We start from the raw sequence: 24,281 nt of genomic DNA on the forward strand, positions 1-24,281 counted from the left end.
CCTATACCAGTGGTGGCGAACCTATGGCACGCATGCCAGAAGCGGCACTCAGAGCCTTCCCAGCTGGCACTCGCCGCCGTCGGACGCTCACCACATTAGTAAATACCGGCAGGGGTGCCGCAGCTTCCCTGCTAGTATGCACTCAGCAGCGCTGCTAGAGGCGCTGATCCCGGCGCACACTGTGATGTCAGTGTGCAGCCGGGTCCTCCTCTCCCCTCCTCTGATGTCTCCTCCTAAGGGAGGAGGTGTCCGGAAGCACGTTGCAGTGTGCTCCTGGGATCAGTGACAGCAACAGCGCCAAGCAGAAGAGGTGGGGGGTATTTGGGTCTCAGAGGGTGGTGGGGACTCTATTACTACAGGGGCCACTGTGGGATGTCACTATTACTACTGGGGATGCTGTGGTGTCACTATTACTACTGGGGACCACTGTGGGGTGTCACTATTACCGCTGGGGCCGCTGTGGGATGTCACTATTACTACTGGGGGCTGCTGTGGGATGTCACTATTACTACTGGGCTGATGTGGGATGTCACTATTACTACTGGGGCCACTGTAGGATGTAACTATTACCATTGAGACCACTGTGTGGTGTCACTATTACTTCTGGGGGGCCACTGTGGGATGTCACTATTACGACTGGGGCCACTGTGCGGTGTCACTATTACTGCTGGGGCTGCTGTGCGGGGTCACTATAACCACTAAAGCCGCTTTGGGGGGGTCACTATAAGCGGGGGGGCTGCTCCGGGGTTGTCACCCTTACTGCTGGGCTGCTCTGGGGGGGTCAATATCACTGCTGGGATATGTTTACATGAAGTGGAAATGCTGCAGAATGTCCTCAGCGGAAATTTTTCTGGCAAATTCCATAGCATTTCTGGATCCAAAAGAAGTCAAAATCTGCACCCAGTCTATTTTGAAACAGCCTTGTTCTTTTAAGAACGACGGAGGTAAAAATCATACGTTGTGATAAGCCCTGCTCATTGACATGTTGGCACTTTACAATAAATAAGTGGGTATTGAGTTGCAGTTTGGGCACTCGGTCTCTAAACCATTCGCCATCACTGGCCTATACTATTGCTACAGAGAGGTTTGAGGGGTTAGCCTATACTCTTGCTACAGAAATGTTTCAGGGGTTCACATATACTATTCCTACAGAAATGTTTCCAGGGTTCTTCTATACTATTGCTACAGAAATGTTTCCAGGGTTCGCCTATACTATTGCTACAGAAAGGTTTGAGGGGTCCGCCTATACTCTTGCTGCAGAAATGTTTCAGAGGTTCTCCTATACTCTTTCTTCAGAAAGGTTTGAGGGGTTCGCCTATACTCTTGCTACAAAAATGTTACAGGGGTTCGCCTATACTCCTGTTACAGAAATGTTCCAGGGGTCCGCCTATACTGTGGGTGCACAAAGGCTTTCCCATTGCGTTGTTTAGCTATCTGACACATACACAGAATGAATCGGGCAGAAGTGTGGGCCTAGGCCGAGGTCCTGGGCGGGGTGAAACTCTGCCATGTTTGGGCACTCTCTTTTCTTCATGTTTAATACTGTCCATGGGTTTCGTGGGCTCGCCTATGCTGTGGGTGTACAAGGGTTTTCCAGCGCGGTGTCCAGCTGTCTGGCACAAATACACTGTATGACTTGGGTAGGGTGCAGAAGGCTTTCCCATTCTATTGTTTAGCTATCTGACACATACACAGAATGAATTGTGTGGGGACACATGGGTTTCCCATAGCTATGTAACTCACGGCACCTTGGGTCACACAAGGTAGAGGCTGGGACAGAACCTGACCCTGGGCCCGCTCACATGCTTCCCACACAGAGTATTGCGGGTCCTACCTTGGTCACGGTTTCTTGGGCTTACATGCCACCTCCCCCTCCTGCTTATGTTCTAGGGATCAGCGCTGGTTGACATGTATTTGCTCTCGTGTTACCACAGTTATCTGAGACACTGGTTTGGACCAATCAAAAGAAGCATAACTGACGGGACGTTCACAGCAGTAGTAGCATCCGAGTCCACTTTATGCCCATGATTGCTGAGGGTGTGGGCAGAGGCCGAGGTCCTGGGGGGGGGGGGTGCAACAGTGCCAGGTTTGGCCTGTGGAACTTCTTCGTGCTTCATCCAGTTTTTGGAGTGATGAAAGGAATCGTAAATGGCAGCACATTGGGTCAACCAGGTGGAGGCTGGGACCGAGCCTGACCCTGGGCCCACTCACGTGCTTCCCACACAGAGCATTGCGGGTCCTAACTCGGTCACGAGGGGATCAGCGCTAGTCTGCATGTATTATCTCTCGTATTACAAAGTCAGTATCCGAGATACTGGATTGGAGCATTCACAGGAAGCGCAACTTAATTAGACTTTCACAGGGTCACTGTATACCTGTCGTGGCTGCTTTTGCAACACCTCCTGCTGCAAACCAATCTTTGGTGTTAGTATGCACTGCTGCATTGTGGAGATATGTAGAAGTGCTGGCACCTGAGTCCCCTTTATGCCCACGTTTGCGGCTCCTGACAATTTTGTGACGGAGGTGGCACAGGATTGGAATTCTGATCGTACGTTAATTTATCAGCAATTCTCATCAGTATTGTGGGCTATCGCCCACACTTTCAAAGAGGGTCGCTGCCAGGCCCTGCCAACCTTTTGCAGTGTGTGTCTCCAGTTCCTCCCCATCCAATATGCACTTATAAATAGACATGAAGGTGGTGTGGCTATCAATCCAGCGTGTGGCATGAGGTCAGCTGAACGCTGCTCAGGGAAAATTTTGTGTGCGCTGTGGACGCAGGCTCGTGCGGGGGATTGGACACCAATGCCAGCATGTAACCCAGGAGAAGAGGCAGTGGTGTCACCCGCAGGTGATGATTGTCCTTGGTTGCAGCTAGTGTGGTGCTTAGCTAGGATGTGCCAGCACGTGTGCCTTGCTGCTTATCGTCTGTCGCAAGTAAATTCTTAGGGAGGTTACCGCCAGACTCTTGGCCCCAATTTGGCTTAATAGTGGGACCTGGGAGCCTCAGATGCACCCATGCATGCTGCCTCTGCCGTTCCCTATCCGTTTCTGTGGTGTTGCCATGACTTTCTGATGTTTTCAGGTGTTTCACACAACCTCCCCTACGCGGAGCATTGCTCAGCTTGAAAAATGCTCGAGTCCCCCATTGACTTCAATAGGGTTCGTTACTCGAAATTAGCTCTCGAGCATTACGAAAAGTTCAACTCGAGTAACGAGCACCCGAGCATTTTGGTACTCACTCATCTCTACAGACAACCTGTTGTACTGACAATACAGGATGAGTAACTGTTAAGGATGAGCGAGTATACTCGCTAAGGCACTACTCGTCCGAGTAATGTGCTTTAGACGAGTATCTCCCTGCTCGTCCTTAAAGATTCGGGGACCGCCGGAGCTGACAGGTGAGTCGCGGCGGGGAGCAAGGGAGAGCGGGCGGGAGAGAGGGAGAGAGAGATCTCCCCTCTGTTCCTCCCCTCTCTCCCCCGCAGCTCCCCGCTCCGCGGCGGCACCCGAATCTTTCAGGACGAGCAGGGAGATACTCGTCTAAAGCACATTACTCGGACGAGTAGTGCTTTAGCGGGTATACTTGCTCATCCTTAGTAACTGTGCCTCCAATAAGGCTGCTGCCATGGAACTTTTTAGCCTCCTGAGGATGCAGTTGTAACTTGTAACTGCTGGGTCTCAGTGTAAAATCTTTAACATTGCCCCTCAGCTACTGTATAATGCTTTATTTACATTACTGTTCTCCTCCTATGGGAAAGATAGACTGTATGGGCCCTCTAAGGTTTCAGCGCCTGAATGCAACTTGACCCTCTGCACCCACTTTAGTTATGCAACAGTATGCAGCCCAATTTTTATTTTTGTATCGTTGCATTACAAGAGCCATGACTTCATTATTTTTTGCTCACGTTGCTGATTGAGGTTGTGTTTTGTCCATTTCAGGGTTTATTTTTTTGGGTTGTACAGTTTTGCAAAACATAAAAGCCTTTAAAGACAGATAGTCTGGTTGCCTATGCATACATATTCTTTGAAATGGGTTTGTCAGGCAGCAAATGCCCAGTAACTAACCTATTTTCAATTCCTTGGGTCTTCTGATCAAATCAGAACTGCCATTGTCATTAGGGCAGGCACATATTTTTCGTACAGAATGAATTTACAACTTCCGATTATATGGCCACTCTTTCACATGCGTTCAGAAAACACTGCTCGAAATCTTGGCATTTTTACCACAATTTCGAGCAGCGTTTTTGAACGCATGGTACAACATTTGACAGGGCTTTTTAATGCACCCCATCATTGTGATGGGTGAGGAGGTACGTTAAAAAAACGCAAAAATAGAACAGACAGCTCTTGAACATTATGACGTTAGAAATACCACGTTCAAGCTCAGGTCTGAGTAACCCCATTAAAATCAATGGCAGCGTTGTACTGCTGTCAGCACGGTGTTCGCGGCACTGCGCTAATAGCAGTAAAAAGTGGTGTGTGTCTGAGAGTGGCCTAAGGGGTTACAAAATTTTTTTCATGTAGTGCAGGAAATGCGGCACGTTTGAAAAGATTACGTCAGGGGGCAGATTATGCATGGAAATTTGTTTTGCAGCTGTATGCAGCACGATTTAGGTATGTGTCCGGGGGAGAAGGGGAACCTTTGCACCGGGGCCCCTGAGCCTTTAGTTATAACCTTGCTTTCCTAACATACAATGCAACACTTCCTCCCCTTTTATTAGGTCTGTTTTTTAGAAAAAAGTTGTATCCTTCAAGCCTTGTATTCCAGTCATGTGTATCATTCCACCATGTTTCCGTGATGACATCATATTTCTCTTCATGTGTTATGAGCTCCAATTCTCCTTGTTTGTTTCCCATGCTCTGTGTATTTGTGTAGACACATTTTAGTTTGTGATCGGTGTCTCTTGCTCCTCTACTTTCCTTCTGAATTTTTTGTCTTTGTTCTTTCTTTCCACTTCTAATAGCAAGGTTCTCAAATGTATTAATTAGCTGTATATTTTTCCTGGCCTTTCACTTCCCTTCCCATATTGTTTTAGTATAAAGCTCTTTTGATGAATGTTGCAAAATGCCTGCCAAATATATGCTTTTCTGTCTTTGTAAGATGCAACCCATCTCTAGCAAGGATTCCATCATATAAGTAATTCACTCCATGGTCTAGAAATCCAAATCTTTGCTGACGGCACCATCGATGTAGCCAGTTGTTCACCTCTAGAATCCTGTTCCATCTCCTTATTCCATGGCCATTCATTGGGAGGATGGATGAGAAGACCATCTGTGCTCCTAGTTCCTTCACTATCCTGCCGAGGTCTTCAAAGTCTTTGCAGATAATTATGAGGTCCTTTTTTCAGTGTCATTTGTCCCTACATGTATTAGTAGGAATGGGTAGTTGTCTGTAGGACTGAAGAGTCTTGAGTCTATCAGACACATCTGTAATTTGTGCACCTGGAAAACAGCACACCTCTCGTGAGGTTATATCAGGTCTTCTTCACAGCAACACTTTTTTCCTTATCCGAGAGGATTTTAAGTGCTTACTACACTGCTTTTTGTGGGCAAAGTCCTTCCTTGTTGTATCTCTTCATTCTTCTCCTGCGTAAGAGCCTGGTATTGGTCCCTGAGCAGTATGGGTGCTGGCTGACTCCTGATCCTTCTGCCTCTATGGGTCACATGCATCCATTCCTCTGCTTCTGCAGATACACTGAGTCATTTCTGGTCAAGGAAATCCTCACCTTCCTTAATGAGTTAAAATATAGCTATTGTCTCCTGAGGACTTTGCACCTTTTCCTCCAATAGAGACACAATCTTGCATTTCTGGCAGGTGAGGTTTGGCTTTTCCTCTGGTAGGTCTGTAAACATGCAGCATACACTGCAGCTCACCATATGGCTCACCTTCCCTTCCATGTTGATGTCCAGTTCCGAACTTCTAAAAGTCAAAAATTCTTGTGAGGATACATATATTACTAATTATAACATCTTATAGGTTATATAAAAATGTTGCAATTAGTAACATCTTGGTTCCTATCATTAAAGGGGTTGTCTCACGCCGAAACGGGTTTTTTTTTTTCAATAGGCCACCCGTTCGGCGCGAGACAAACCCAAGGAATGGGTTAAAAAAAAAAAAAGTTTCTTACCCGAATCCCCGCTCTGCGGCGACTTCTTTCTTCCCTTACCAAGATGGCCGCCGGGATCTTCACCCACGATGCACCGTGGGCTCTGTGCGGTCCATTGCCGATTCCAGCCTCCTGATTGGCTGGAATCGGCACACGTGACGGGGCGGAGCTACGATGACGACGCGGGACCAGCTCTCCGGCATGAGCGGCCCCATTCACCACGGAGAAGACCGCACAGCGCAAGCGCGTCTAAAAACGCCAGAAGACGGCGAAATTAGACGGATCCATGGCGACGGGGACGCTAGCAACGGAGCAGGTAAGTGAATAACTTCTGTATGGCTCATAATTAATGCACGATGTACATTACAAAGTGCATTAATATGGCCATACAGAAGTGCTGAACCCCACTTGATTTCACGAGACAACCCCTTTAACTTCAGTGAAGTCAGATGCATCCTTAACTAATTGATAAAATTCCCCTTGATTCAGAGGTATGGCCACGTATGGCATAGTTTTTGAGGCTACAGGACTATGTGTACATAGCCAACAGTTCCTAAGTTTTTGAACTGTCTGAAACCCATCAACAATAACTTCATGGTGTTTCACAAACTTATTGTTCCAATCCCAAACAGACTTATAAAGCATTCACGTTCAGGGGTCAACAATTTCTTGCAGTGACTGGTGTGTATCTAGGTGTCTTTTTCTTCCAGTTTAACTGAAGTAGCCTTTGTGAGCTGTATCTGGTACAGTCTATCAAATCTGGGCTCCAGGGTTTTTCTCACATGCCTTTTGAGGACCACCCAGTCTCCTGAAAGTAGTTTGTGTGACCCCAATTTGGAGTCTGGCTCTGTAATTAAAGAGAACACATATCTGAGTGGCTGCCAATGTCTTGTGTAGCTCCTTGGCATAAGATGTGAGGTCTCCATGCCATGCTTGCAGCTGCTGAGGAAAATATAGGCCTGTTACAGAGGCTTTACCAAACAGGACCTTGTAAGGGGACAGCTTGGTGTTTCTATTAGGTATGGTTCTTACTGAGTATAGATCTAATTAAATGTCTACCTCTATTACTTTCTATGACTTCTGGTATACCATATGTACAAATTATTTAGTCCAACAATTTTTTAGCCGTAGTTTTGGCATTTTTTACAAGCTTCCAGCTAACCTGAGAAGAGGTCTATGCAAACCAACACAAATTCCCAAACACCTACCTTAGGTAGCTGTATGTAGTCAATCTGCAGTCACTCAAATGGGTAGTGTGGCCTTGGATTAACAGTGAGAAGGTACTTTGGCAACTTTGTCTGGGTTTGTCGGGCGCTAGCTATGTATCAATACACAAACCTGATTGCAGCATTGTTGATTCCTGTGGCAATCCAAGCAGAAGACTCTGCACCACACATTACCTCCTTTTATTAATGCGTTGGTCCATGGCTCAAATGTGACATCATGGAGAAGGCATTTGGGGGAGTCACAGGTGTTTACCTTTACTCCAGACCTCCTTCTCATTATATACCCTCCCAGTGTCACTCCTATTCACCCTGGTTCCTGTAAAATGGACAACAAAGAGATTTAGCCAGTTTACATGCTTCAGCGAATGCCATCAGCTGGGCTTCCTGAGCAGACTTCGCTGGAGGGAGTGGGAAAGATGGGAAAGATTCAACTAGGGCTGGGTAAATGTATAAAGTGCCTTTTGCATCAGTTCATTTCTTACATTGACAGAAGTGACCAGTTAGTATAAGAAATGAACTAATGCCACAGTTGCCTGCACATTTACCCAGTTCTAATATGTGAAAATCCTGCCTAGCTAACAGAGACTCTGATTGAGTGTGGGGACCAGGTGGCTGCAGTATGCACTGTACGTGCTGCTGCTGAGCCGGAGCTCCATCTCCTCTTTCCTTCACACATACCCCCTGTATATACAAAGTTTGCACCTCTAGAGCTCTGAAACAGGAGAGCCACAGCAGTGGGGAAGAGGGACCTCCTGCTTTGTCTACTCATAAGAGTGGGCAGAAAGTATAGCCACATTCATCATGATTTTCTCCAGCATTCAGCCTGCCGTAAAACTCACCTATAAGGAGATACATTGAGTAATCACTTGAGGAATATTTCTGCATCTAAGGATTCAGAAAGTTATGCATCGAAATCTGCATAGTCCTAGTTAGAAAAATTGTTGAATGTCCTATTTTTGTGTGACACCTTTTCAAAAATCACCCATTATTGTCTATGGGAGCGTTAAAATAAAAATAGATTGCATTCACAAAAATGTATTATATATGCATGAAAATTGCCATTAAATCAGGTAAAATGGTCCGTTTTCACAGAGCTTTAGAACATTTCACTCACCTTTGTGAATACAGCCTTAGGGTGAACACCCACTTGCATTTTTCTTGCGTGTTTTTTCACACGATATTGCTGAGCTTTTTTAATGCGATTGCCAATGGGACCTTCTAATGTTAAAAATGCATCGCACAAAAATTGCAAAGCACCAACTTACAATGCGTTTTTAACATTAGAAAGTCCCATAGACAATCACATTAAAAAAAACACAGCGATATCGCGTAAAAAAAAACGCGCAAGAATAACTCGTCCACCCTTAGGGCGCCCAGCCACTGGCGATTTTTTTTTCTTTGCGTTTTGCGTTTTTTCTCAAGAGCAATTAGAATTGAATGTACTCCTGTCCACTGGCGGTTTTTTTTGCGTTGCGTTGCGTTTTTTAACATAGGAACTGTCAGTTGCATATGTGTCCTTATTTTTCTCCTAATGCACCCATGAAAGTTAATGGAAATGAATGGAAAAGCCGCGAAAACGCGGCGTTTTTCACGCACGAAAATCGCAAACGCCAGTGGGTGGGCGCCCTTATAGTGAGAAAAGCCCATTAACATGGTTTTATTTTGTTTAATCTCAGTCACCAATCAACTCTACAAGAAGTAATCTTCATGCACTGGAAGTAGTGCTTTTATGTTTTAGCATTTTTTTCTACCCAACAGAAAACCGTTGCACTAAATTCTACCATGTGGAAGAAGGCAGCAAACTTCTGGGCAAGATCTGCCAAGGAGATGTGTGTCGCTGTGCAGAAGGTAAAAGAGCATTTAATAATAATGTAGACTCGTTTTATGGGATCAACGGTTTTACCAAATGGTGGGACTCTCTAACATGCATATTTTGTTAAAAGAGTAAAGGGCCCTTTAACAGGGAAATATTGTCTTCAGATTTTCACTAGATCGTGCGAATCTGAATGCTAATCGTTCAGTGTAAACGCTGCCAGCGACTGAACGCCGAATGCTTATCGTTCACTTATCGTTTGTCATTTAGTTTGTGCTGGCAGAAAAATCAAATGATGATTGGCCGGTGTAAGAGGGCAGTTGTGTATCACTGGAAGCGATCTTTGCTTCGCTCCGCCTCCATTCACTGAGCAATTATCACTCCTGTGTGAAAGCACATTAGCGGTAATCGCTGGGACAAGTGTCAGGCGCTTCAGCACACAACAATCGTCCCATCTTAAAGGACCCTAATTAGTTGATGCAGTGTAGACATCCTAACTTTTTTCCTTATTCATTCCTTTCCTATATGGAGGATTTTGTTTAGAATTTGAAATATAAATTTTCATAATCAAATTACTTAAATTTGAATTTTTACATTGATTTTCTTACTAAATGGCAAAGAGTCTATTGAGGTTTCTTTTAATTTTGCAGCGAATTGCTTTATGCAACAACAGTTAGAATACGTGGATGCTGAGGTCCGATTATATAAGGCTTGTGAACCTGGAGTGGATTACGGTGAGATCACTATGATGTTATTTTCATATGCTTTCATATTTATTCTGACATTAAAACTTCACTGCAGATTTATGAAAATATTGTTATTTTTTAGGAATTTTTGTTTTCAAATAAATTGACTTAATACTTTAAAAATGTAACTTTTGATTATTTTTTTTTTTAATCTTTAAAAACCATCTTCTCTACAAGTTTCAAAGATTGAAACGGTTCTCCGCTCATATTTTCTTGTCGCTGAAGATGCACTGTGGGGAACAGCTACAGTATGTCATTGTTTTTAGGAATATGGTCCGTTATGGGTATTTTATACGAAAAAGTATTGACTGTCATGCAGTTCCATATTGTGCACCGCATGAAAGCCAAACCCAGTCTAGTGTGATCTTGTGGTCACATTCTCTTTCAACCGGAGAATACCACACAGTTTACATTAATACTTTTATTGAAGATTTGGGGAATGCCAAAAAAAAAAGGGATGGGGGAGAATTATTTTTAGGGAGTCAATTTTTTTCTGCACAAGTGAGCAATGGGGCCTAAAATTTATTCAGTTGTACCCTGAAATGCAATAGGTGTTCCTTCCATTATAGGCCTAACCATGTGTCCTGTAAGTAGATTGGGGCCACAATGGGTATATTTCTGAACACGAAACAAACAGGAGTATCCATTTGGGGGTGTAAGTCTTCCTTCATATGTGTGCTGTAAAAAAACTGTTTTTAAAATGACACAATTGCCAAAAAAATGAAAATCATAATTATTTCCTTTTGCTTTGCTTAGATTAATTCAAAAACTGTGGGGTCAAAATACGCAGTACACCCCTAGATGAATTCGTTAAGGGGTCTAGTTTTTAAAATGGGTTCATTTGTGGGAGTTCTCCATCGTTTTAGCCGCTCAAGGGCTCTACAAGTGGGCAATGGGGCCTAAAACACCTTCAAGCAAAATGTCTGTTCTGAAAGCCACCGGCTGCTCCTTTCGGTTTGGGCCCCATTGTGCATACAAACAGAAGTTTAGGGCCACAATGGGTATGTTTCTGAAAACAGGACAAACAGGGGTACTCATTTTGGGATGCAAGCCTTCATTCCTATGTATGCTGTACAAAAAAAAAATGTTTTTAAAATGAAACAATTGCCTAAAAAATGAAAATCGTAATTTTTTCCCTTATGCTTTGCTTATATTCATTCACATACTATGGGGTCAAAATACGCAGTACACCCCTAAATGAATACTTTAAGGGATCTAGTTTTAATTTGTGGAGGTTTTCCATCATTTTGGTGGCTCAAGGGCTCTACAAGTGGGCAATGGGGCCTAAATCACCTTCAAGTAAAATGTCTGTTCTGAAAGTCACCGGCTACTCTTTACATTTTGGGCCCCCTTGTGCATACAGACATAATAATAGGGCCACAACGGGTATGTTTCTGAATACAGGAAAAACAGGGGTATCCAATTTGGGGTGCAAGTCTTCATGCTTATGTGTGCTGTACAAAAAAAATGTTTTTAAGATGACACAATTGCCATTGCTTTGCTTAGATTCATTCAAAAACAGTGGGGTCAAAATACACAGTACAACCCTAGATGAATTCGTTAAGGGGTCTAGTTTTCAAAATGGGGTCATTTGTGGGGGTTCTTTGTCGTTTTGGCTACTCAAGGGCTCTACAAGTGGGCAATAGGGCCTACAACACCTTCAAGCAAAATCTCTGTTCTGAAACCCACCAGCTCCTTTCGGTTTGGGCCTCGTTGTACATACAGACAGAAGATTAGGGCCACAATGGATATGTTTCTGAACACAGGACAAACAAGGGTATCCATTTTGAGGTGTAAATTCTAATTTTCATGTGCACTCTAAAAAAAACCTGCCTTTAAAATGACATATTTGCAAAAATATGAAATTTTATTTTTTCTCCTCTAAATTGCATTAACACCTGAAAAGAAAAACCTGTGGGGTCAAAATACTCATGACCCCCCTCTTAAGGGGTGCAGTTTTTAAAATGGGGTCATTTGTGGGGGTATCTATCATTCTGACACCTATGAGCCTTTGCAATCTTTGCTTTGTGTAGGAAAACAAAGTGTTCCTCAAAATGCTGATAATCAATGTTAAATTTGTACGTGTCCTAAATGGTTCAAAAAACCAAAAGCTTTTCAAATGTGCGTCCAAAATAAAGTAAACAGATGGAAATATATATCTTAGCAAAAATTTGTACAGTATGTTTGCACAGATTGGATATATTACAATTAAAAATGTGAAAAAAATGACAATTTAAAATTTTTTTTCCCAATTTTGGCACTTTTAATATATATACACAAATTATATCGGACTTTTTTCACCACCAAAATGAAGTACAACATGTGGCGAAAAAACAATGTCAGAATCACTTGGATATGCAAAACCTTTACAGAGCTATTCTGTGTTAAAGTGAGACATGCCACATTTCCAAAATTTGGCATGGTCATTAAGGCACAAACAGGCTTGGTCACTAAGGGGGTAATGTTTTGTTTAAGATGTAATCTACAAGTTGGTCGTAAATATTAACCTATGCGTTAGACATACCTCATGTGACACAAATATATGATACAAAATTCATAAAATGTTATGAATTTATTAAATGTATGTCATTTACAGTCTATAAGATGACACTGAACGCCATTGAGAAGGGTGATAACTTTGACAGCTATGTCATGACAATTACAGAAGTCATTAAGGAAGGTAAGTTCCATATTGTGCATTTAATTCATCTATTGGTAGATCTGTTTTTGTATATACCATGAGTTACATAAACATGACTATGACTAGAGATGAGCGAGCACCAAAATGCTTGGGTGCTCGTTGCTCGAGTTGAACTTTTCGTAATGCTCGAGAGCTCGTTTCGAGTAACGAACCCCAGTAAAGTCAATGGGCGACTCGAGCATTTTTGTATGGGACCGATGCTCGGTGTCAAACACCAGAAAACATCAGAAAGTCATGGAAACACCACAGAAACGGATAGGGAAGGGCAGGGGCAGCATGCATTGCTGCATCTGAGGCTCCCAGGTCCCATTAAGCCAAAATGGGGGCAAGAGTCTGGCGTCACCCCCCTAACAATATACTACGGACAAACCCTCATTAGCAAGGCACACACAGTGGCACATCTTAGATAAGCACCACACTACCTGCAACCAAGGACAATCACTGCCTGCGGGTGACACTACTGCCTCTTCTCCTGGGTAACATGCTGGCATTGCTGTCCAACCCCCCTGCATGACCCTGCATCCACAGCGAGCCCAAGGAACTCAAGCATGGTATTACACATGAGGAAATCAGAGTGCCCAAAAATGGCAGAGTTTTACCCTGCTAAAGGGCTGGGCCTCGGCCCACATTTCTGCCCTAGTCAGTCAGTGTATTTGTGCCAGACAGGTAAAACACCGCTATGGGAAGTCTTTGTGCACTCACAGCATAGGCGAGCCCCTGGAACCCAAGGAAAGTATTACACATAAAGAAATCAGAGTGCCCAAACAAGGCAGTTTTACCCTGCCAAGGACCTCGACCTTGGCTCACACCCTCAGTAATCGTGGGCATGAAGCGGACTCAGATGCTAGTGCAGCTGTGAAGTCTCATTAATGCAGTAACACTCCTTTTGTTTGGCCCAAACCAGTGTCTCAGATAACTGTGGTAACATGAGAGAAAATACATGTTGCCCAGCGCTGATCCTCAGACTCCAAGCAGGAGGAGGAGGTGGCATAGCAAGGCCAAGAAACCATGACGAGGTAGGACCCGCAATAGTCTGTGTGGGAAGTTCGTGAGCGGGCCCTGGGTCAGGCTCGGTCCCAGCCTCCACTTTGTGTGACCCAAGGTGCCATGAGTTACATAGCAATGGGAAATCCATGTGTCCACACACTATTCATTCTGTGTAGGTGTCAGATAGCTCAACACCGCAAGGGGAAGTCTTTGAGTTTCTTGTGCTTGCCTATGCTGTCAGTGCACAAAGATGGTATTACACAGGAAGAAATCAGAGCGCCCAAACATGGCAGAGTTTCACCCCGCCAAGGACCTTGACCTCGGCCAACATTTCTGCCCTAGTCAGTCAGTGTATTTGTGCCAGATAGGTAAAACACTGCGATGGGAAGTCTTTGTGCACCCACAGCATAGGCAGACCTCTGTAACATTTCTGTAGCAAGAGTATAGGCGGACCCCAGTAACATTTCTGTAGCAAAAGTATAGGCGGACCCCAGTAACATTTCTGTAGCAGAAGTATAGGCGGACCCCAGTAACCTTTCTGTAGCAAAAGTATAGGCGGACCCCAGAAACATTTCTGTAGCAAAAGTATAGGCAGACCCCTGTAACATTTCTGTACCAAGAGTATAGGCAGACTCCAGTAACATTTCTGTAGCAAAAGTATAGGCAGACCCCAGTAACATTTCTGTAGTAAAAGTATAGGCGGACCCCAGTAACCTTTCTGTACCAAGAGTATAGGCGGACCCTAGTAACATTTCTGTAGCAAAAGTATAGGCAGACCCCAGTAACATTTCTGAAGCAAAAGTATAAGCAGACTCCTGTAACATTTCTGTAGCAAAAGTATAGGCAAACCCCTGTAACATTTCTATACCAAGAGTATAGGCGGACCCCAGTAACATTTCTGTAGCAAAAGTATAGGCAGACGCCTGTAATATTTCTGTAGCAAGAGTGTAGGCGAACCCCTGAAACATTGGTGTTCCAAGAGCATAGGCAGACCCCAGTAACATTTCTGTAGCAAAAGTATAGGCAGACCCTAGTAACATTTCTATAGCAAGAGTGTAGGCGAACACCTGAAACATTGGTGTACCAAGAGTGTAGGCGAAAGCCGGAAAAATTAGTTAGATAACAGTATAGGTGAGGGCCAGAAAAATTGGTGTACCAAGAGGACAAGTGCACCCCTGAAAAATTGCTCAACCGCAAGGGCAGGTGAAACCAATAAACACTTTTTAAAGATACAGCTCGCTGTTGCTTAATTTGTAACAGAGCCTGGAGGCAGCTCTGTGAAAAAAATTGGTTTCTGTTAGGCCTCCTTCACACAGACGACACCGCATCGCTGTGAGAAAATCTTAGCGATATCGCAACACTGCACCATGCAATACCGTGATTTTGTAGCACTACAAAGTCGCATGTGACTACAAAATCGTGCGACTTTGTAGCATCTGCTACTGTCAAAGTTGCATTGCATGGCATGCAAACCGCGTTTTCGTGCGATGCGATGCAACAGAGAGAAAGGCTGCATAGGGAAACATGGGCTACAAAACCTCGCGTATCGCGGGCATATCGCCGGACCTGCGAGGTTTGTGTGTCATTTTGTAGCATGCTACAAAACATCTCATGTGTGAAGGAACCCATAGGAAACCATGGGCTTCACATACATGCGATTTTTAGCATTGTACCAATGCTACAAAATCGCGCGACTTTGTAGCATTGTAGCAATGCTACAAAATCGCACAACTTTGTTGCCCGTGTGAACGAGGCCTTAAAGTATCAATACTTTTGAAACTTTGAAAAATTGTAAAAAACTTTTAAACTGAGCCCTTTGGGCGGCAGAAAAATTGGCAGTTCAGCGTGATGACATGCTGTTTGAGGAGGAGGGGTAATAATATCCAAGAGTGACTGACAAAGCTAATTCCCCCTTTTTTGTGGTGATAGAGGATGCATTTTTCTCCTGTTGCAGCGAAAAGAATCATTAGGTTCCGTTGCTTTCCACTGGTGGAGAAGAGAAGTCTGGGGAAATCCAGCCTTTGTTCATCTTGATGAGTGTAAGCATGTCGGCACTGGCAGTTGACAGGCGGGTACGCTTATCCGTGATGATTCCCCCAGCTGCACTAAACACCCTCTCTGACAAGACGCTAGTGGCAGGGCAGGCCAGCACCTCCAGGGTGTACAGCGCAAGTTCGTGGCACGTGTCCAGCTTTGACACCCAATAGTTGTATGGAGCAGAGGCATCACAGAGCACGGTGGTACGATCGGCTATGTACTCCCTCACCATCTTTTTACAGTGCTCCCTCCAACTCAGCCTTGACTGGGGAGTGGTGACACTGTCTTGCTGGGGAGCAATAAAGCTGGCAAAGGCCTTGGAGAGTGTTTCCCTGCCTGCGATGGACATGCTGCCTGATCTCCGCGCCTCCCCTGCTACTTGGCCCTCGGAACTGCATCTTCTACCACTAGCGCTGTCAGATGGGAACTTTAGCATCAGTTTTTCCACCAGGGTCCTGTGGTATTGCATCACTCTCGCACCCCTTTCCTCTTCGGGAATGAGAGTGGAAAGGTTCTCCTTATATCGTGGGTCGAGAAGGGTGAACAGATGAGAGGCAAGCAGCATGGGTACTCTCTGCAGTGTGCCCAGCTGTCTCTTCCACCTCCTGCTCCTCCTCATCCCCCTCTCCCTCCTCCTCCAAAACGCGCTGAGATATAGACATGAGGGTGGTCTGGCTATCAAGCGACATACTGTCATCCCCCGTCTCCTGTTCGGTTTTATGCTTTGCAGCGAACTTCTCAGCAGGCAAAACAGCGGGATGATAACGCTAATGATTGCTGCATCGCCGCTCACCATCTGGGTAGACTCCTCAAAGTTTCCGAGGACCTGGCAGATATCTGCCATCCATGCCCACTCCTCAGTAAAGAATTGCGGAGGCTGACTACCACTCCGCCGCCCATGTTGCAGCTGGTATTCCACTATTGCTCTACGCTGCTCGTACAGCCTGACCAACACGTGCAGTATAGAATTCCAGTGTGCGAGCACGTCGCACAGCAGTCAGTGCTCTGGCAGCTGAAACTGACGTTGCAGGCTCCTCAGGGTGGCAGCGTCCATGGTGGACTTGCGGAAATGTGCGCAGACGCGGCGCACCTTGCCGAACAGGTCAGACAAGTGGGGGTAGTTTTTCAGAAACCGATGAACCACCAGATTGAAGACATGGGCCAGGCATGGCACGTGTGTGAGGCTGCCAAGTTGCAGAGCCGCCACCAGGTTACGGCTGTTGTCACACACGACCATGCCCCGTTGGAGGCTTAGCGGCGAAAGCCAGAGGTCGGTCTGCTCTGTCGGACCCTGCAGCAGCTTGGGGGCCGTGCACCTCTTCTCACCTAAGCTGATTAGTTTCAGCATGGCTTGCTGGCGTTTGCCCACCGCTGTGCTGCCGCGCTTCCCGACTGCTGGCGACGTGCTCACACTTCTTAATTGAGAGCTAGAGGTGGCGGAGGAGGAGGGGGGAAGGGTTTGGAGGAGGTGGCATAAAATGCCGCAGATACCAGCACCAAGGTAGGACCTGCTATTCTGGGTGTGGGTAGGATGTGAGCGGTCCCCGGCTCTGACTCGGTCCCAGCCTCCACCAAGTTCACCCAATGTGCCGTCAGGGAGATATAGTGGCCCTGCCTGCCAGTACTTGTCCACATGTCCATGGTTAAGTGGACCTTCCCAGTAACCGCGTTGGTGAGGGCACGATTTATGTTGCGGGAGACGTGCTGGTGTAGGGCGGGGACGGCACACCAGGAAAAATTGAGGCGACTGGGGACCGAGTAGCACGGGGCCACCACCATCATGTCTTTGAAAGCCTCCATTTCCACAAGCCTGTACGGCAGCATTTCCAGGCTGATTAATGTGGCAGTGTGCACGTTTAAAGCTTGTGCATGCGGGTGCGTGGCGGTGTATTTCCGCTTTCGCTCCAACGCTTGTGTTAGCGACAGCTGAACGCTGCACTGAGAGATATTGTTGGATGGAGTGGAGGACTGTGGAGGTGAGGGTGTGGGTGCAGGCCGGGAGGCACTCGTGCCTGTGTCCTCGGAGGGGGATTGGATCTGTGTGGCAGTTTGGAACACAGGGGAAGAGGCAGTGGTGTGACCCGGAAGCGGTGAATGGCCTTCATCCCACCTTGTGGGGTGCTTGGCCATCATATGCCTGCACATGCTGGTGGTGGTGAGGCTGGTAGTGGTGGCTCCCCAGCTGATCTTGGTGCAACACAGGTTGCACACCACTGTTCGTCGGTCATCACTAGCAAACATCCACACCCTTGAACACCTAGCCCTCTGCACGGAGGCTTGCCGCGAGGGGGTGCTTTGGGAAACAGTTGGGGGATTCTTCGCTCTAGCCCTGCCTCTACCCCTGGCCACTACACTGCCTCTTCCAACCTGTCCTGCTGCTGCACTTGCCTCCCCCTCTGAAGCCCTGTCCTCAGTAGGCTTAGCAAACCAGGTGGCGTCAGTCACCTCATTGTCCACCTGCCCTTCCTCTGAATCCTCTGTGCGCTCCTCCCTCAGACTTCCTGCCCTTACTACTACCTCACTGACAGACAACTGTGTCTCATCATCCTCATCCACAAAAAGCTTTTGAGACAGTTGCCGGAAGTCACACTGCTCTGTTTGTAATAAAGGTCTACCATGCGGACCTGTAAATTGTGATATGAAGCTGGAGAGCCCAGAAACTTGCCTCTCTCCTAATCCCGCAGCAGCCGGCTGTGATTCACCACCCCTAGGAACTCTGCCTATGCCCACACCCTCACTTGGACATCCGCGTCCACGTTCTCGACCCTTACCCCTACTCCTCATCATGGCAGATTAAGAATAGAGCAGGGCCCAAATAAATTACCCCACTGTACAGCGCTGACAACTGTGGCTTAATTCACCACACACAGAGACTTGTAGATAGAGGAGGCTCTATGCTGTGACTTGAAAAATTAACCCGCTGTCTTGCGTTGATCCCTAGGGGTAATTTACCGCTCGCAGAGACTTGTAGATGATACAGGCTGTATGGAGTGGGAGAAGACTCTAAAGCCAGTGGATAGTGCTGGTAACTGCAGCTATCTCAACCCCACCAAAGAAAGGGTATTGTGAGCCGCTCTGGACAGCGGCAGTGTTTAAATACTTTGCAGTGGTCCTGGTAATATTACAGTACTGTTTAGCGGTGAGACCTCTGTCTAATGCACTGCAGACACAGAACGATATAACTGAAGTCGTTTGCAGTAGGCTATGAAATATTAGAGAGCAATTTCATGGTGAGAGCTGGTTATACGGTACTGCAGGCTGAGAACGCTATTACTGAAATGCGCAAGTGTAGCTCTAAGAAGGAGCGTTGGGTTTCTTGCACGGAGGATCTGGAGGACTGTATAGTGTATATAGCTTTCCCTATAGAAGTGGCTGTGCCCCTACACTGTGTCTAATGCACTGCAGACACAGAACGGTATAACTGAAGTCGTTTGCAGTAGGCTAGGAAATTTTAGAGAGCAATTTCACGGTGAGAGATGGTTGTACGGCACTGCAGGCTGAGAACGCTATTACTGAAAGGCCGGGAACAGGCCTAGATGCGTAATACAAAAATTGATGTACTACTACTCCCAGCCAGCCACAACTATAATGCACACGGTCAGATGTAACCCTAAGAAGGACCGTTGGGGTTCTTGAAGACAGGATCCTACACTAACACTTTCCCTATATAAGCAGCTCTTTCCCTAAACTCTGCATAATACACTGCAGACTGAGAACGCTATAGTTGAAATGGCCTGCACAGTCCGAGATGAAAAAAAACAATTGCTGTACTACTGCTCCCAGCCAGCCACAACAGTAATGCACACTATGAAGAGTGAGTAGCCCTAAGAAGGACCACTGAGGTTCTTGAAGACAGGATCCTACTGTAACACTTTCCCTATATCAGCAGTAGCACTTTCCCTAACCTCTGCCAGCATGCGTCTGAGGCGAGCCGCGGGCGGGACCAGTTTAAGTACTCGGCGGTCACCTGATCTTGCCAGCCACTCACTACTGTGGGGGAAGAGAGGGCTGGCTTGTCACAGCAGGAAGTGGTAATGCCTTCTCCGCATGTCTATTGGCTAAAAAATGGCATTAAACATGCAGGGAAGGAAATGCAATTGACTCGAGTACCACGTGGTGCTCGTCTCGAGTAAAGAGCATCTCGAGTACCCTAATGCTGGAACGAGCATCAAGCTCGGACGAGTGTGCTCGCTCATCTCTAACTACGACACCCAAATCCCTCATCTTTAGAAGTGGAGGCCTACATTTTCCCCCTTTTTTTCTATCCCTACAGTGCTGTAAAAAATGACTTTAATAAAAGTTAGTGGCCTCATGTTGTCTTGGCTGAGAAGCTGCGATGGAGACCGCGCAATAATAGATCCGCGGGTCATTCTGTTCAGGAGTTTACTGCACATGTAGAACTTAGAAATTCATAAGGATAGGAAAATCCTTATATATAACTGTGCTATACGATGATGTATCCGTGTGAGGAGTACAGATGGCTTCCATCGCTCATGCACGCCGAAAAGGGACATTTGGTAATAAAGGCTGTTGTGTGAATAAAATACAGCGCAGCCTACAAAACTATTGTTGTCAAGAAACATTACAATACAACATGTGGAAGTGTCTGCAGGATGGTAATCCTCCCAGGGCAAGAGACTTGGACCCCCGTCCACATGTTGCCTCATGGTTTTTACCTTTTTTATGAATGTTTTAGGGGTTTTTAAGGGTATGTGCAGACAGCAAGGAACCACGGTGGCAAAATCAATTACAGGTTTTTTGTGGATTTTTGGTGTGAATTTGCAGCAGATTTCACTCCTTGCATTGCAGAGGGTCAAATCCGTAGTGGGATCTTCAGCTAACAATTGGCATGGTGCTTTCAAACGGGCCGGAATAGACCGCGGCACGCAGCGCAGGGGCAGATGTTGTTCCGTTTATAACTGCAGAATGCGTTCTGCGGAATTTCTTGAGTTGTTTGCCGTACAATTTAGGTGCGGAATTATATCTCCTGTATATTAGAAATCTGCAAGAACAATTCCACAAGACGTCCTTAACCCCTTAGTGACAGAGCTTTTCCACTTCAGAAAAGAATCTATCTTGCAATTTTGAATTGAAGATACACAGATGTTAACAGGTGCAGAATTCAATCCTCATAGGGATAACATTGGGAGGCAGTAATGTTCGCGCGGACTAACTTCACCCCATGTGAAAGCACACTTAACCCCTTGAGTGGCGGGTTTCCTACCACCCTGTCGTGCCCACCAGGGCAGGTTTTTTAAAATGGTCTAATCATTGAATTTCAACTAATTTTGCAGTTGCGTCTCAAGAGCTATAACTTTTTCATTTTTCCATTGACATGGCCATATAAGGGCTTGTTTTTTGCGGGACAAGTTGTGATTTTTTTTAAACAGGGGGGAGGAAAAAAAGAAATGGTGAAAAAAGAAAAAAAGGGGCCATGTCATTAAGGGGTTAAATAATGTATTAACTTCCTTCTCTGGGTCATTATGACACATGGATACCACATGTGTGATTGTATTTTTGATTTTTTTACAAAGTAAAGGGAGACAAGTGTTTTTATTATTATTTTTTTAAATTTTTTACCTTTTTATTTATTTATTTTTTTTTATTTTTTGTCCCTTTAGGGGACTTCCACAGGGACCCATCAGGACCCCTAATCACATTCCAGGGGTCCGATGGTGACAGCCCTTTACATGCTGCAGTCACATAGACTGCAGCATGTAAAGGGTTAACACAGCAGAGATCGGAGGTTTTCTCTGATCTCTGCTGTAAGAGCTAGTACCTAGCTGTCCTCTGACAGCTAACAACCAGCTCTCTCTGCCACAGAGACCATCCGCTTGCTTCTGACAAGCCGATGGTCTCTATGGCAACCTGTAATCAAAGCAGGAGGTTGCCGACATATCGGCAATATCTTCTGCTGGTTTTTCAAAGCCCTTGCACTGCTCTGTGTGGGTCTGTGCAGGCAGAGCACAATGTCACAGCTTGTGGCATTGTGCTCTGCAGCTCCCATAGTGATACATAGCCCGGAAATCTTCCGGGCTATGTCACTATGAGCAGTGGAGCTCGTCCCGGAAAATTTCCGGGCGTGCCACTCAAGGGGTTAAAGGGAACCTGTTATGAGCTTTGAGCCCCATAAATGAAGGTCATGGAACGGGGAGTCTGTGGAGAGCTGTTTTATACTCACTGGGAGCACCATTACTGTGATGTGTCAACTAGACATCCGCATGGGCCAGCAGCGTGACTCTTCAGTCTGCTCTGTGTGCGCTCTCCCATAAACAGCGCCCCCCCATACTCCCCGCTCCCTGACCTGTGAGACCCTTAATTTAGTTTACGGGGTTGAAATCTCATGACAGGTTTCCTTTAAAATCCACAGTTTATTAAGTCTGCTGACTTTTCCGGCAACATATAGATGAGAATGATTGAAATCTCATCAACGTATTTGTGCCATGAAGGTTTTTTTTTTTGCGCGTGATCAGCATATTTTACTGTAATTTTTCTGTGCTCAAGGCATGGAACCATGCCCCGCTCTAAGTGGATATTTAGCCTAATAAGTTCCAGATGTGTTCTTTCCCACAGAATTGTACACAAAAGTAGTAGGTCTTCATCAATACGTCTTGTGTTTTATACATAAGGATTATACCCCTGTGCCGTGCCTTTTAGGCCATCTTGCTTAAATATACAACTTTTATATTCCAATTCTCCATTTCCAGGTACGGATGTGGGTGTTGTTAACCAGAAGCGCAATTTTATCAGTCATGCCAAGTGTAACAAAGCTTTAAAATTGGAGATTGGCCGAGACTACCTGACCTGGGGAGTGTACAAAGATCTGTGGAACATTGGTTCTGGGTAAGTGGCAGTAAAAAAAAGTCTAAATTAAAGGTATGGAAATGGGAAACATGAGAGCAGTAATCCTGTCCAGACATAGGACTTGCCTAATAGCCTAACATCTGCTTGTGTACCATATCAAATATGCCTGTACCACATACACAACCTTATTCTAGAAAAACATAAAAAAACTTAATTAAAAATTCATTATGGAATTAAAAAACACTAGAAGTGGTTTAAAGAAACGTCATGTTATAAGACAGGGCATAAATGTCTGCTGGAGCAGTGGGCACATGGGGTATTCGGGGGCTGTTGGACCTCCCAGTGATCAGACATTTAGTCCCTATACTGTGACTAGAGGATAAATGTATTTGGTGGTAAAACCCCATTAATGCCTTCACCCAGATATTATGGACTTGTTGATAATTTTACCCATTTGGTTCCGCCACAGATTTTCCTACATGATAACTAAGGACACTTGGATTGAGATGTGGCCAAATGTCCGGGAATGTCAGAAACCGGAGTACCGTCCACTCTGTGATGATTTATCCGACTTTTCAGAGAATTTGTCGTTCCATGGCTGTCAAACTTGATTTCAGACCCTTCCATCTATTTTCACATTCTCTATGTAAATGCTTAGAATTAGTACATCAATAAAGGTTCTTTGTGTCCAATGATTTCATGTTACATATTATATCATTCATAAACTGCATTCTCCTATACACATCCGCATGCAGGTAAATAGAAACCCATTGACCATCTTACTAGCCGTTAAAAGAAATTCGGCCACCAAATACAAAAAACATCACACCATAAAATGAATAAAAATATCTATATTGTAATTAAAAACTAGTAAAAAGGACAAAGAAATGATGAAACAAATCCCAAAGATTACCTTAATGCATGATCCCATAATCTCCGTAATCAATAAGTACTGCACATACCAAAGCCCAAATGATGAAAATTCATATACAAAATAAGATACCAACATGAGATGATGACTAAAAACACAGTATAAAAGCGATGTGCAAAAAATTATAGTGAAACTGTTTACCCATGCAGAAAAAGCTGTGGAGCCCAACACATTCCAGCACACATCCGGGGATGGTGAAACAAATAATGGTCACTACTTATATTCAAACCAACCGATCACAGACATATACTTGCAGGTGTCTGTAATAAAAAAAAAAATCAACATATTGCTGTAATGACAAGCAGTGTCATGCCCCCGAAGTATGTGTCATCAACCACTTTCAGGAGCACGTCACATGACTGGGACCTGGTCGTAACCACAGACTCCTGACAGAAATAGACCAATGTCATGGAATATAAAGTGTTAAGTTTCAGAATGCAATGTGTATGTTTCTTACTAGAGATGAGCGAACGTACTCGTCCGAGCTTGATATTCGTGCGAATATTAGGGTGTTCGGGATGCTCGTTACTCGTAACGAGTACCACGCGGTGTTCCGGTTACTTTCAGTTTCCTCTCTGAGACGTTAGCGCGCTTTTCTGGCCAATTGACAGACAGGGAAGGCATTACAACTTCCCCCTGTGACGTTCAAGCCCTATACCACCCCCCTGCTGTGAGTGGCTGGGGCGATCAGATGTCACCCGAGTATAAAAATCGGCCCCTCCCGCGGCTCGCCACACATGCCTTGTGACTTAGCTGAGGGAAAGTGCTGCTGCTGGTGCTGCTGTAGGGAGAGCGTTAGGAGTCAGTGTAGGCTTCAAGAACCCCAACGGCCGTTCTCAGGGCCACATCTACTAGTGTGCAGTACTGTGTTAGCACAGTATTTTTTTTTTTTTTAGTCCAAAATTGGATCTGCAGAGCATTGCGCCCTG

At 45.3% G+C, this 24,281-nt stretch overlaps 1 protein-coding gene across 1 annotated transcript in view; it reads left to right on the forward strand.

Annotated features, from left to right (window-relative positions):
• Positions 1 to 23,032, forward strand: part of LOC136610271 (A.superbus venom factor 1-like) — a 210,763-nt gene extending 187,731 nt beyond the window's left edge. Inside the window, exons 37-41 of the mRNA XM_066589504.1 lie at positions 9,092 to 9,181; positions 9,797 to 9,880; positions 12,489 to 12,572; positions 22,325 to 22,460; positions 22,891 to 23,032. Of these exons, the coding sequence (XP_066445601.1) occupies positions 9,092 to 9,181; positions 9,797 to 9,880; positions 12,489 to 12,572; positions 22,325 to 22,460; positions 22,891 to 23,032 (536 nt within the window). The remainder of the gene's footprint in view (positions 1 to 9,091; positions 9,182 to 9,796; positions 9,881 to 12,488; positions 12,573 to 22,324; positions 22,461 to 22,890) is intronic.
• The last annotated feature ends 1,249 nt before the right edge of the window (positions 23,033 to 24,281 follow it).

The sequence above is a fragment of the Eleutherodactylus coqui genome, chromosome 2, assembly GCF_035609145.1.
Source record: "Eleutherodactylus coqui strain aEleCoq1 chromosome 2, aEleCoq1.hap1, whole genome shotgun sequence".
Classification (NCBI taxonomy): domain Eukaryota; kingdom Metazoa; phylum Chordata; class Amphibia; order Anura; family Eleutherodactylidae; genus Eleutherodactylus; species Eleutherodactylus coqui.